Here is a 14,271-nt window from a genome sequence, read left to right on the forward strand (position 1 = left end):
GCTCCCTTATTTTAGCATGTCAGTGGGAACATTCAGAACCTCCTTGTCTAGGTGCAACATTTTTTTTTCTTTTGCCTAATCCAATTCTGTCATTTCCAACACACTCTGTGTCCGCAGGAGGACGCTGACGTGGAGTGGAAGTTTGCTCGTGCCAAGTTGTGGCTCTCCTACTTCGACGAGGGCCGCACGTTGCCCGCCCCCTTTAACCTGGTCCCGAGCCCCAAGTCCTTCTACTACCTGGTCTTGCGCATTAAGTCAGGCCTGCTCGGAATCTGCAAGGTGGGCAGACATCAGCACAGCAATGAGTTGGAGCTTGGTATGCTCCACTCTCAGGGCAAGGTAATTATCAATGTGGAAACCCAACACAATATGTAAATTGATGGGAAATGACATACAATGGCTTTGAAAAGCAATTGTCAAATTGTTTCATGGATGATTTTCAAGCCAAATTGCGGCCATGAAATAATTGCCTTTTTTTCCCCAATATGGTGTTTTGTTTCTGCTATTGCATTCACTCCAAATCAACACATACAGTCCACTCCAAGGGTAGTCAAGGTTAATGCCTTTGTTTTTTTTGTCTAATGAATACAATTGGGTTTCAGAACAAAAGAGGAATATCAAACAAAAGTTCAGAATTCCAGCTTTTCTTTCATGGTATTTACATCTAGACATGTTAAACAACTCAGGACACAGCATCTTTTGTTGGAAGCCAGGAACAAACATGATCATATATAACAGTGATTTAACTTCAAGTGAAAACCATTTAATGCAGCAAAGTCTACAAAACCATTTTGTCTTACAATTGACATAAAAATTCATCCAGACAAGTCGTGAGAAGCCTCATCATGCAACAAGACACTGACTCGAAACACATTGCCAATACAACAAAGAACTTCATTAGGGGGTTGTCAAACAAGCCTGAACGAATGAATCAACCTGCCACGATTGTCTTTGTCACTCGCGAGGAGCAGCCCTCTGAACGACTCAGAGGAGAAGCTGAAAGCTTCCTGCTCCCGTGTGGTTTTTATTTGCATCACAGCATATGCAATTTGAATATGCAACTCATACACAATGGAAAACTTGAACATTGACTTTATCACACTCGGCCACGCTCTTCCTGCTTATTCTAACAGTTTCAGCTTTCAAGACATCTTTGGTTCACACCTCTGCTAAGTTTGAGCTGACCGGTTTCCATTTCTGCTGCCAGCGCAGACACTTCTGCTAATTCTAAACCGCAAAGAGGAGCATGTTCACTTGTGGCCTTGCAGCTCAGACACTTGTGCTGCTTTTATCAGTCTGAGATGTGCACCTGTTTTGTGTCTTCCTGTGTGTGCAGGCACTTCTGTTAACACAGAATCACAAAGGTACAATGTTCACTTGAACTTCAATTGACCTGAAAGCATAGTTTGAAACTTGATATTATGACTAACTAATTTCTTTGACAGGGGTAAAGTGGAAGGTCATAGTGTGGAGAAATCAATCACCAGACCATAACCCCATAGAGCATGCGCGTTACCTCCTGAAGAACTGAGGGGAGAAAGCCCCAGAAACAAAACAAGAACCAAAAGAGGCTGCAGTAAAGGCCTGGAAAAGCATTTCAAATGAAAAATGTAACAATGTGTTGTAGGCTTGATGCAGTTATTGCAAGTAGGGGTTATGCCACCAAATATTAAATACTATTCACTTTAAGTTAAATTGGCAATGTCTGTTCAAATAGTTTAGCTCACTTGAAAAGTGAGCTCCAAACAAAAGTTGCTCTGCCCTGAGTTGTTCTGCACACCTAGATGTAAACTGTGAACGTTTGTCTGATATTCATCTTTTGATCGGAAACCCAAATGTCGTCATTAGACAAGAAAAACAGAGGAATTGACCCTGACTTCCAATACTTTTGCACGGGACTGTAGTTGTCCGGAGATACCAGACAGCATTATCTCGAAATTAAATGCTACAATATCGCTGCAAATTAACCTATTCAAAATCAATTATTGTATGCCACTCTAATTTTCTCAAATGTCAAATTCTAAATCGAATGTTTGTTGCATTAGCGCCCACTTCTACATTGGGAGCATGTGAAACAGACAAAACTATTGGGCCACTAGCAACAGGAACTAATGCAAATCGATGAAACAATGCTTCCACACAAAAGGTCAGTCGTTTTGATGCGTTACGACACATGAGAGATTTGATCATCTTTCAGAAAGTCTTGCCTGCCACTTCACTTTTATTCATGCTCCACATTTCTCACTGCCAGCGAGGACCCAGTGTGATAAAATCCCACTCATTTAACAAAACTGGCCCTTGAACAGAAAATCAATCTCAGCGTTGGTTTGTGTGTGTCGCGTTTCCTCCTTTGGATTTGTCAACGTAAATGTGTCAGGCCAGCGCCTCGGCTAAGCTATTAGCGTGGTTGTTAGACCTGCCCTTGTGTGCTTCAAGGCATTGTCAGCTTTTGAATCGAGACAAGATGTTTTCCACGCCGCTGCCTTGCCTGGCTCTCCAATTCTCCGCAGTACTGACACTTTAGGTCTTCAGTCAAGCAGGTGCAGCAAGCAATCAATACATCTGCTTACACTGTGGTTCAGCAATTTGTTTTTCCCCTTTCACATATTTGGAGTTCCTCGAATGGAACTTGATCCAATGATGTCAAATAGAACAGATGCGCTGCTAAATTACCCTTGAATGGAAATAAAACGATTGTAAAATACTTGCTGCTGTGGGGCTGGGAATTTTTGACATGTGAATACATCAGTGCTGGGAAGTATTTTTTAGTACCTGGGCCTGCAATAGGGACTGACCTGACGTAATACATCTCTTAATACCACCACTATCATGATCAATTGTAATTATAGAAGATGGCAATAAGAAAGACAGACATATTTCAATACGATTTAATGTGCCTCCCGTACTTTATATTTCTTTTGTAACACCTAGTTTGTTTGTTTTTTTGTTGATATTCATTTATTTTACTTTTCCTTCATGTAGCTATATAGTGGTCAAAAACAACAGATGAGCATCGTTTTACACCACTTTCATGTTCAAGTGCAATAATAAAGCTAAATATTGCTATGCTATGATACGTCTATCAAAATGAACATTATTATTATTAAAACGAATTTGCGTAGCGTCGTCTTTTCTATTGGATTGCATTTAAATGCGTTCCAAAAGAAATGTCCCGTGGGTATATTTTAGCTTATTGTAATTCAAGTTTGAATAATCAAAAGAAAAACATCACCTTCCCTATTAAATATTAATATGATTTTGCCTCACCATATATCGAGTCAGAGGAATGAGTTCACTGCAGCGTGACCGCAGCGAGTTTTAGTGCTGCAGTATATAAAAGGTGGTCACAGCTCAAATGGAAGATGGTTAATAAAGCTTTTAGGTCAAGGGAACGTATATGTTTTTCTCGTTTCGTATGATCCTATAATGGAAGGGCACTCCTTAACTTTTGTGTTGACATTCTCCTATTGTTTGCACCTGCACCAGGGGGAACATTTCAGGTCTTATCCACCAGGAGAGGAGTTCCAGAATTTGTCCAGAAATTCTAGAAAACATCCAACGAGATATGAGGTGAGTTGAACGGATTGAGCAAAAAGTAGAAAATTTTATCGTAACCTTGATCAGAACAATAAGCTTTATACTTATATGAGGAGGATTGTCAGTCTTAACCAGATCACACCATACGTCCATCCATTGTCGATGGCCTTCGTCATAGATGAATCGCATGCCAACGAGTGACTTAGATTCTTCACTTATCCTAACATGCATTTTTATTAAGTATGTCGTAGGACGGCATTTTATCATGAGCACAAAACCATCCCAGTAAGAGGAAGGTGTGTACACTTGTGCAAACACTTTTCCTACTTAACCTAGTTTTTTTTTCAATTGAGATGTACAGTTTATAAGTCATTAATGGTGTAAAATGCTTTGATTTATCATATCCTAATCTCTATACCACAAAAACATTGGCATTTGAACAGGGGTGTGTAGACTTTTTATAGTGTCCGAGTGCTTTTTTTTTTTTTTTTTTAATGTAGTACTCTGAGATTGGTTGGTGACCACTCAAGGGTGCGTCCCGCCTCGTTCCCTAAGTCAGCTGGGATAGATTCCAGCACACCTAAACCCCTAATGAGGACACGTGCAAGAGAAAAGGAATGGATTGATTGACATAACAATTTAAAATAAAATTATATGTATATTGTGTGGATTTTAACCAAAACCTATTCACATCATTCTTTTAAAAAATGCCTACTCATCGGAAAAAAAACTAAATTCAGAGCGATGTACAAAATCTGCAGACGGGAAGTTGCTCACAAACTCTCCAATCAATGAAAATGTGTAATAGAGACAAGCATAAAATGCAAAACAAAGGGCGAAGGGGGAATAAAAGAATAGATGTACGGGCGTGAAAGAGATAGCAATATGAGTGGAAATAAAGCATTTTAAGAGGCTGTAATGAAAAGCAGTGACAGAAGAGAAGTTTGGATAAGACGTGCGAGGTGAAGTGGCAAGAAAGAAAGAGCAAAGATAATGAGGATGAAATGACCCAAATGAGCTCGCTGAGGTGGACACAATGCTGGCACTTGGCAAATGAGCACTCAAGAGGGATCAGACCCTCTACTCGTTTGTCTCCACATCATTTCCATCTTGAGAGATATTGAAATGAAAATTCCACTCGCTGGTAACACTCAAGTTATTTTCATGTCACGTAGTTGACAATACAGTAGCCAAAAAAGGAGTCAGACGATTAAATATTAAGCAGTGAAGGCTGGTTGTAGGCTCAGAGATCAATAGTCAACACCTCTATTTTTGCCGGGGCTTGTTGTGTGCATCTTAAAACTTTAATGAGATACTTGTTTGCTGTCTGGTTATACAAGTGTTGCCGTATCACCTCGCCACCTCCTCATTTTGTTGTCCTCACTATTTCCCTTGCAGAAGATCATGAAGCGACTCATTAAGCGTTATGTGCTCAAGGCCCAAGTGGATAGAGAGAGTGATGAAGTCAACGAAGGTAACTTTTTGGGTTTATTTTCTTACGCTGCACAGGTCCTGAACTGGATGTACAAGTTAAAAAAAACCTTTCCGTTTCATATTTGATACAATAGAACACGTATTCTACCTTGTGGAAAAGAATCTTGAATAAGTAAAAATACGATGCTATACTACATACTCAGCAACCACATCATCAGTTCCCCCGCACTGCCTGCCAATACAACGGCTCTACGCAATTTTAATTGACACTGTTTAATATTTAACAATATATTAATTAAATATTGTATTGCAACTACACTGTATTACATTGATGGGTGTGTTTAATAGATTTTCTCTCACATTTGTTTATACAGTAACCAACACACTACACTTGTACGAACACAATAATCTCCATTAGGCTTTACGCAATCAGCGATTTTGGCGTAGATCAGCAATCAGAAGGTTTGAAAAAAAATTATTGTCTCCATATGACTGATTTAACATCTCTCCGGCACATTTCAGGAGATTTCTTTTACTGGATCATATTTGAGTATGCATGTATACCTAATAAATTATATGTGTGGGTGCGTGCGTGTGCGTGTGTGTGTGTAGAACACAAATATGATGCAATTCATCCATTCATTATCTGAGCCACTTCTTTTCACGGGGGTTGCGGACTATGATGCAATTCATTATCATAATTATAGGTTTAGTCTGTATACGCAGGTGTAGCTCAATTAATCAGAATATTGTAGAAAAGTTACCGTCATTTATTTCAGTAGTGCCATTCCAGTGAAATGTATATTATGTAGATTCATTAAATATCAAGGCACAATTCTTTCCAGAAAATCACTTTATATATTAATTAGTTTCTTATATAATCTAATTTTGCATGTTGGTGGATTTAGCAGTAAGTAAGTAAGTTGTGCATGTGCAAATACTGCCTGTGCAATTTTGCTACAATTTCCCTGCGCTCATGTTGCAATTGTCGTGTACTCACAGGTGAGCTGAAGGAAATCAAGCAGGACATTTCCAGCCTGCGTTATGAGCTGCTGGAGGAGAAGTCAGAGGCTGCCGGGGAGCTGTCTCTGCTTATTCAGCAACTCGGCGAGAAATTTGGCAAGAACACCATGAGGCACTGACGGGACTGGAAGGACGGTCAGAGAACTGGGCCCTGATTGTATAAAAGAGAGAGACAGAAAATAATAAGTGGATGGGGGGGAGCAGGATGTTTATGAGAGACGGAAGGACAAAAGTGCAAGCAAAGCATTGAGAAAACAAATTGGAGTTTTCGTAACATTTCCTGTCTTTAGGCAAAAAGTAAAAGAAAATGTTTGCATTTCCAGGGCCGAGTACGCTCAGCTGGGGTGAATGGTGGTGACAGTGCAATTTTGATTAACATAGAAGACTGGTTAGTAGATGAAGAGAAGAGATGAAGACGCATGCACTGCCAAGGGATATGAGCACATGTCCAACAGGGACAAGATGGCATGGGGAAAACCGGAGGAAGAAGAAGCGGAAAGAAATCTTTATTCACGCTGCACAGGCTTGTGTTTTCTCATGACAGGCATGTCGAGAGACAACACAGCCCTTTATACACCAGGCAGTCTAATTAAATCATCCTCTTCCCTGTTGTACAACTAGGAAAAAGCTATTATCTAGAAAATATGTTTGATTGATTCGCTCAGTTGAAAACAATTCACAAAGAAACATAATCCACTTCAAACACAATGTGCTGTTTCAACACACAGCTTAATGTATAATGGCCCCAAAAAACAGCTAACGTAAGCAGGGTACACACATACCAACTTTTAATATCTTAAACGATTTTTAAAATGTGAGAAACCTCACACTATGAGGAAAGAAAGAATGTCTTCTTACCACCCTTATGGTCTGTGGTACACTTAGGTTGAGTAAACGTTGCGCACCACACGTCCATAACTTATGTAGTACCAAGACTGACCTATGAGAGGCAGCAGGGTATCCACGCAGTCGTAAAATAAAGAAGAATACGAGTAGAAGAAGAAATAGAACAAGTTAGGCTAATTGTTAGCTTGTTGACTAGGAATTGAATCGTTGCATATTTGCAAAGCAGATCACCACACCACAAGGAAATCTCTCCAGATAATTCTTAATTCTTAAATATTACAAAATACAAAGTACAGTATATGACTATCTTACATCTTGTTATTGCATTATTTTATTATTAGTAGTATTAAGAAACCCTGATCTGCGGAAAAAAAAATTAGACCAAACCAGTACTTCCATCTCTGATTGAAAAATTGTGTAAACACTTGTTGACCCGTGTTACCCGTATGTGTGTACCTTGCTGTATTTGTTACAAAAATCAGATAACATCAATCCATCCAGCCTTTTACCTCATGTGCCAGTAATTGTAAACAAACAATACATTTTTTTAACTCAGACTTGTAGATTGTGTCAGTTTGGCCAAGGCTTCAAATGCGTCAAAGAAACATACAGTTTGTACAGCGGACCCTCGAAAGCCTAACACTATCCGTGCTATCCTTCGATTCCTTTGCATTTTTCAATAGTTTCCCTCATCACCAAATGCACGTGAATTGCCTGAATTTGTTTAAGATATCCAACCTTGGCTGTCATACAAAAAGAACCAAAATGAAATTGTTTTTCCTTAAATAGTCCACATGTACCAATTGGTCACCTCATGCATAATCAATTTAAGACAAACTCCTCCCTGAAATTAGACTGCCATCAAGAAAATAATATGGCCCTCCCTGTAATTTAATTGCATTTACGTGTAGAGTCCTGCCACGGGTTGTGACCCCCTCTCAATTATTTTAATTAAGAGAGGTATACACAAGGGATGAATTTAAAAATGCATTCTTCTGATGCTTAAGAATTTACCCGATTGTTTTGAGTTGATTGTTGCTTGAAGAACATGACATCAGATATGCAGTGTTGTTTTTGGCAACAGTGACAAAAGATGTTTTGACTCACCCGATAACTTAGTAATTGGTGAACCAATATGGCTCATTGATGATTAAGACATGCAAGTTTTTATTGACGAGATTCAACAAAAAGTGTCCATGGATAGCCTGTCAGACGTTCAAAATCCATGCTCAACACGCCAATGTTTATTCAAAGACGTGTAACTTATCTTCTACATATAAAGTAACTTGACAATGGGATACATTTTGTAGTAAACTAAAGCTTTTCCATTTAAAATAACACCTTGCGCAAATGGGCGGCTAGCTAAATTCAGGCAAAGGTTAGCGTTGTACAAAGGTCAATTCCAAAGATTTTGTGTGTGTTACCATTTGTCAAAATGTGTTGAACTTGAAACACGTGATTTATTTGTCAATTGTTTACTCACTTAATACGTGTTTTTTTTTGTGTGTTTTTTGTTTGTTTTTTTAACTAAAACCAGACGGTTTGGAGTTTTCGGCAACTAAAATTGAACTACCGTAAAAGTATCTCAAAGGGAAATGACTAAAATTAGGCTAAAACTAAGATAAAAACTAAGATGACTGCCAAAAACAACATCACAGTTGATGGGAGGTTAAATTACATCCGTGCAGACTTTCACCTTTGCAGCACTATTGGGCTCAGTCCAAAAGCTGGTGCGGAAACAGGAACATTCATAAAGAGATTTTGCCGGTTAAAGAAGAGCCTCCAGAAAAGACGAAAAAAAAAAGGAATTTGTGGATTAATTGTTCATTTTGCCCATCGTTGATCAACGACATTTTTTCACAAGCAAATCCCTGTTGTAAAGAAAAAAAGCCAAAGAAACACACATTTATCCATGCGAAATTGTCTGATTTCTTTGACGTTGAAAGTGTTAGAGTTCCGAGGGTCCATGGTATGAGTTTGTTTGTTTTTTTTTTTTTGTGGAAGACACCCAGACCAAGCACATGAAGAACAAGCAAACTCCACTCAGAAAGAACGAAGATTGAACATGAGACCTTTTTGTTGTGCTAACCACTCGAACACTGTGCTGCCCGCATGCAAAATATCATTTCTATAGTGCCAAATGTTACACTGCAAATGTTATCTTATGGCACATTTTGTATATGTAGCAATTGATCATTTATATTTAAAAAAAAAAGTAAACAGCCTAACTGCAAAAAGAATATCTGGGAATCAATAAAGTCACTGCTGTACACATGGCATTTATTATGTTTTAGGACCTAATTTAGGAATTCCAACTGCTCCCAAAATATTTGCAGGAGCTATTAAATGTGCGTGAATTTTACCGCTTAGTAACCAATAAGCCATGTGCGACTTAATTTGTCCCTCTGTTGTTTATGGTTATTGTTTTTAAAGCCTGAAGATGCTTATGAGGATCACCAGGGGCTGAAAAACCTTTTACTCCAGATAGCGTCAGGCCAAACAGATGTTTGTTATTGGAGAGGTAGGATGTATGGAGTTAGATTCAATGAAGAGGATCTCCAGTATTAAACTTTGACACTCAGTTGTGGTAGCTGCACTCCTAAGAAGCTACACCTATAACAGAGCCAGTGACTCAACTGATGAGAAATCGTATTGTATTTATGATGTTAGGTTTAAAAAAGAAACGTATACAATGCATAGCTTGATCCACAACAGAAACAATGTTTATGTTGGCCCTGAAATGCAAAGCACAAAAACAAACAGCAAATGCAAAAAAACCCTAATTGGAATTGCAAATCATAAACTTAAAATCAAAAATCACATGAACAAATTTCCCCCAAAACTTGTATTTGCTATACGGTAATTTGTGCCACATACCTGTATGTCACCACGGAATATGGAATTCGAGGAAGACAACCAATTATGTTTAACCGACGTAGAGTTGTGTTAGATGTCACATTGGAGGCTCACAGGCAGACTGCAGTGTCAGCCCTTCCGCTATTAATGTCTCGTCCAATCACTCGAGGCAGATTCCCTGTGCCCTCCGCTTATTTAAAAACCGTTTCCAGTAATTCTCGTTTTTGTGATTTTTTATTTGCTGTTGTGTTTAGTTTTTTTATTTTTGTGTTTTTTACTTCAGGACCACCATTGAAATTGGACGCTTTATTAATTCCGTCAATGTCTAATGTTTCTGCTGTATTATTGTTCCACCTTTGATATTTCATACAATCTATTGAATTTTGCCATTAAGAATGTTATACATGAGATATTTGTCCTTTTGAAATATTATTAAGTGGGCTGATTAAGAGGCTAAGATGCACAAAAGCCACAGGTGGTGTGTTGAGTTTCAAGACGCAGATGTTATTTATATTCAGGCTTTGATCTTAAGTAAGACACACAAACACACACGCACACACACACATAAATTATAGCCATTAATTTCCATAGCTTGGAGGACATTGACCTAAAATACTGTATTTTTTAATACTTATTGAAATTAAACCTTACAGTATATTGTCATTTTTTTTGTTCTTTGAAATAAATATTAAGCTCTAACCTGCTTGGTTTGTCACCTTCTTCCTCTTGAATCCACTGCGGTTTGATGTGCAACATTGGCCTCAATGCCATTTTGAGAACTTGTTTTTTTTCCCTCTTGTTGGACACCTAAGGTGTAATTAAGGCAATTAGTCTGTTCCTTGATTCAACCTTTGCCGATTACAATGGATGACTCAGAATCCACACAGACATACGGTTGATACCATATCCTCAAATAGTGGCCAAAGATTTACTTAAAAATAATGGAAGTAATGCAAGTAATCATTTGACTCATTTAAACACCTCTCACATACGTACAAGGTATTGCATTCTCACCCGTGGAGGCAGCATTTCATCGCCAAGCCACCAAATGACACTTGTCAGTTGGTTTAGTGATGCGTCGCTTGACAGCTTATCAAACATGATAATATCATTATCGTTATGTTCAATCAATGAGTGGGTCTATTTGAGTAATTACGATCCAGTACATGAATTTTCCTTGTTTTACCAGTTACCTGGATATTGGTCCTGTACACCTAAACAAAAAAAAATGAGGCAACACTATTTTCTAATTGTGCACACAAGCTGCTGTGATTAAGCACACTTAGAAACAAAAACAAAAGGAATGACTGGATCTCCATGGCAACCAAGTCAGTCCAAGAGTGATGCGTTTAGACGTTGATAGGATATTGTATTATTGGATTCCTTCAGTGCTCTCTTGTCAAACTTTGGATACAACTCTCTAGTCTAAAGGGCCTTACTTAATAACACACTCCGTCAATGTGGATGTGTGTTTGATTCGATCGCAGCAGCAGTTGACTTTATTAGCTCAAGCTGCTTCTGTGTGCGTGTGTGTGTTCAAACAAAACAGTCTAACTGACATGCTCCTCGCTGGTGCAATTTAGCCCAGAGGCCCAAAGCAAGATCTTTGCGCCCAACCCCACCTCAACTGGGGTCTTCCCCGCCCCCTCTTTCAACTCTTCCTCCTCTCTCTCTTTCACTTGTCCGTCTCCATCTCAACCACTGCATCTGCCATCTATCACAACATGACCTCCTGCCTCAGATGAGACAAGGATTCCAAGGATTTGGAGGCTTTTCTCTGCAGCTCTCATCTTCCCAGCTGTCTGCCTCGGGACTCGGGAGGGAAGCAGAGTAGTAAGCATGTTTAAATAAATAAATAAAACACAAATAGCGTAGGTGGGAAGGATGCATAGATAAATAAATAGCCAGATAGATTTCAATTGGGTCATTTTTATTAAATGTTTATTTTTCATTAGTTTTATTTTATCTTTCATTAATAGATAATACGAACAATCTTATCTACGTGTGTATCTTTGTGTTTTTCTCTCTCTCTCTCTCGCTCTCTTTTTCTCTCTTTCTATCTCTCTCTTTCTCAACATATTTTCTACAATGACCATATCCTGAAAAAATTGAACAGTGTCAGTGAAAGTGTTTTATTTTTCCTTTGTACCGCCCCAAAATAGGCGTAAACATTTGTATGTGGATGGACGCCACCAAAACACAAGTACCCTGCCCTGCCAACACATTAATAACATCACTTAATCAAGTATTTGTTGCTTATCAGAAGTTAGCGCTGTTCGCTGAGCTAATCTGTGCATCTAACAAAAATCAATGCAGCTCTGCTTACTAATTGGCTTTGACATGGTAGCAGCCAGGGTGTCGCATCTTTAGGGGTTTTGGGTGCCTCTGCGTCATAGTAGTTCCCTTTTTTTTCATGGGGGCTAAAGTCCTAGAACCCGCCGTGAAATTTTGCGGTAGTAGCATCCTTATATTTATTATATCATCACTATAAAGTATATTTTAAAGCTGTATTCATAATTCCAATACAAAATGAATGTGAGGTCCATGTATTATTTTTGTCCCCTGTGACTATCTGTGACTTTGAATGTGTGTGTCTTTAAAAGGCGACGTCTTGTCTGGTGAGTGACATGGGTGTCCGTGAATGAGAGTCATATAATTGAAAAGAGGACCGTATTTTCAAAAATTGTGGATGAAAATATTTGCAGTCTGGAGCCGTTGATCAAAAGTGTGTGTTTCCTCCCTGGGGGTGCTTTAGCACTCGCAGCACCTTATTTGCTGCTTGTTAGTGATCCTTCACTTTTGGCTTCAGTAAGTGAAACACATCCAATATAGACTATAGCTCAGGCCCCTTTACTGGGCCATAGAATATATTCCATTAAATTGCTTTCAATTATAACCCCTCAATTAATTGAATTACTTGTGTCAGCGGTCACGGTTTCGGTAGAGTGAGAACGTTTTTTTGCAATAGCAGCCACACATAGCGCCACTGTGTTTGGCTAATGATGTGGTATGCTTTGGATCATAACTTGTTCATCTGCTCCTGCATACAATTTTCATATACTCATTTGGAGTCAAGTTGACCTACCTTTCATCTGTAAAAATAATATGTTTTAAGCCCACGTGTAATGTTGTCTTCCAAAGTCTAATGGGATGATTAAATATTTGGTTTTGTGGCTTATGGTCAACACTCTGTATTTGAAATAATGATGGCGTATTTGATCATTGAAATTCAACCGACTCTTTCTGGACTTGCTATGGAAAAGTGTCATTAAAACAGCAAAACCAATGGCCAGCCAACATGTTTCTGTATATCTAATACATCAATCACTCCTTTAAGCCATCAGTTTCTCATCACAGCTTCTCATTAGAGAAAAACACCCCGGAGACCAAAACTCATCAGGACAAAATGAAATCCTCATGCTTTTACTAACTTACATTTGAGTGCAGTCCTTATATATATTTTTTTTTTTTCTTAATTTTCTTGTTGTTGTTAACAGTCGTAGCTTGTATGTCTTACAAAATGATGACACAATATATAACACTAAATCTATTCTCTTCTGTGAGTGGAAATGATTGGTGAAATGTCAAAATCTCATTTGTGGAGCAGGCCCATCACTGATGAAGTTCGTTAAGAAGGTTCTGCCAGGCTGCCCTCGGACGAAAAATAAAAGAGCTGTCAAGTGTTTACCAATTTTGCTGGAATGAAGGCATACCTTTGAGATGGATGTAGGGACTGACACAAAAAGCCCCCCACGCAACCTGCTCCGTCCTCAAGGTGTGTGACTAGAGCCGAGATGTACGTTTGCGGCCACTCACGTACACGCGATATGAAGTGCTCAGAATAAGAGCACTTCTATCTGCCATCAACACATTGTCATCATAATGAAAAATAACACTGAGGGACAATACTTCAAAAAGGTGAAAATCATAACTGTGTGACTACTTTGTCACAGTTTAGTTTTTTTTGCTTCTAATAACAGAACAAATACAATCGATCTAATTGTGGTGACCCACAAGGGATAGACATTTACCAATTACCTGTATCTTTAAGGGACATAATCTTTTTCACATCATTCATTTGGTGGGGGTGTTTATTTGAACACATTATTTTTTTATATTAAAAAAAGCATCATGAAAAAATGGCATAGGCAACACGCTCTGCAGTGAGAAAAAAATGTTTATCAAAAACAAAACTGGGGTTTTATTCCAATGTATATTTAATATTGCAAGTCACTGTAAAATTATACTCAATTTGAAGAATAAGACTGCACTATGCACATTAATGTTAAATAGAATTTGTGAATAAAAACAAAGCTGAAGTTTAAACACAAATATATTGAATTTAAAAGTTAAATACAACTGAACTGTTCTGTACTAGCAAGTACTGTACGACTAAAGGGAGGCGGAACAGTCACAAAGCACATGAAATGTGATTTTTGCGAGATGGATTGAAACCACAGTCGAGGGGTAGTTTTAGCTCCGATTTGGACAGGATGCGTCTCAGTCTGAACAGCTCCAAACACATCAATCAGTTTTACAAGTTATTTATATAGTGCATTTCACAACAGCTGGTGT

General features: G+C 38.5%; 1 protein-coding gene across 2 annotated transcripts in view; it reads left to right on the forward strand.

The window, feature by feature from the left end:
- trpc7b (transient receptor potential cation channel, subfamily C, member 7b) overlaps nt 1-10,298 on the forward strand; it is a 48,550-nt gene extending 38,252 nt beyond the window's left edge. Inside the window, exons 9-13 of one of the 2 annotated variants that reach the window (XM_088294416.1) lie at nt 118-339; nt 3,487-3,570; nt 4,936-5,011; nt 5,974-6,129; nt 6,318-10,298. In XM_088294416.1, the coding sequence (XP_088150542.1) occupies nt 118-339; nt 3,487-3,570; nt 4,936-5,011; nt 5,974-6,113 (522 nt within the window). In that variant the 3' untranslated portion in view covers nt 6,114-6,129; nt 6,318-10,298. Of the gene's footprint in view, nt 1-117; nt 340-3,486; nt 3,571-4,935; nt 5,012-5,973 lie in introns of both variants that reach the window. The other variant, XM_088294415.1, reaches the window with a different exon arrangement.
- The last annotated feature ends 3,973 nt before the right edge of the window (nt 10,299-14,271 follow it).

Source organism: Idiotropiscis lumnitzeri, chromosome 4 (genome assembly GCF_059441095.1).
Source record: "Idiotropiscis lumnitzeri isolate Australia: NSW breed Sydney's pygmy pipehorse chromosome 4, RoL_Ilum_1.0, whole genome shotgun sequence".
In the NCBI taxonomy this organism is placed as follows: Eukaryota; Metazoa; Chordata; class Actinopteri; order Syngnathiformes; family Syngnathidae; genus Idiotropiscis; species Idiotropiscis lumnitzeri.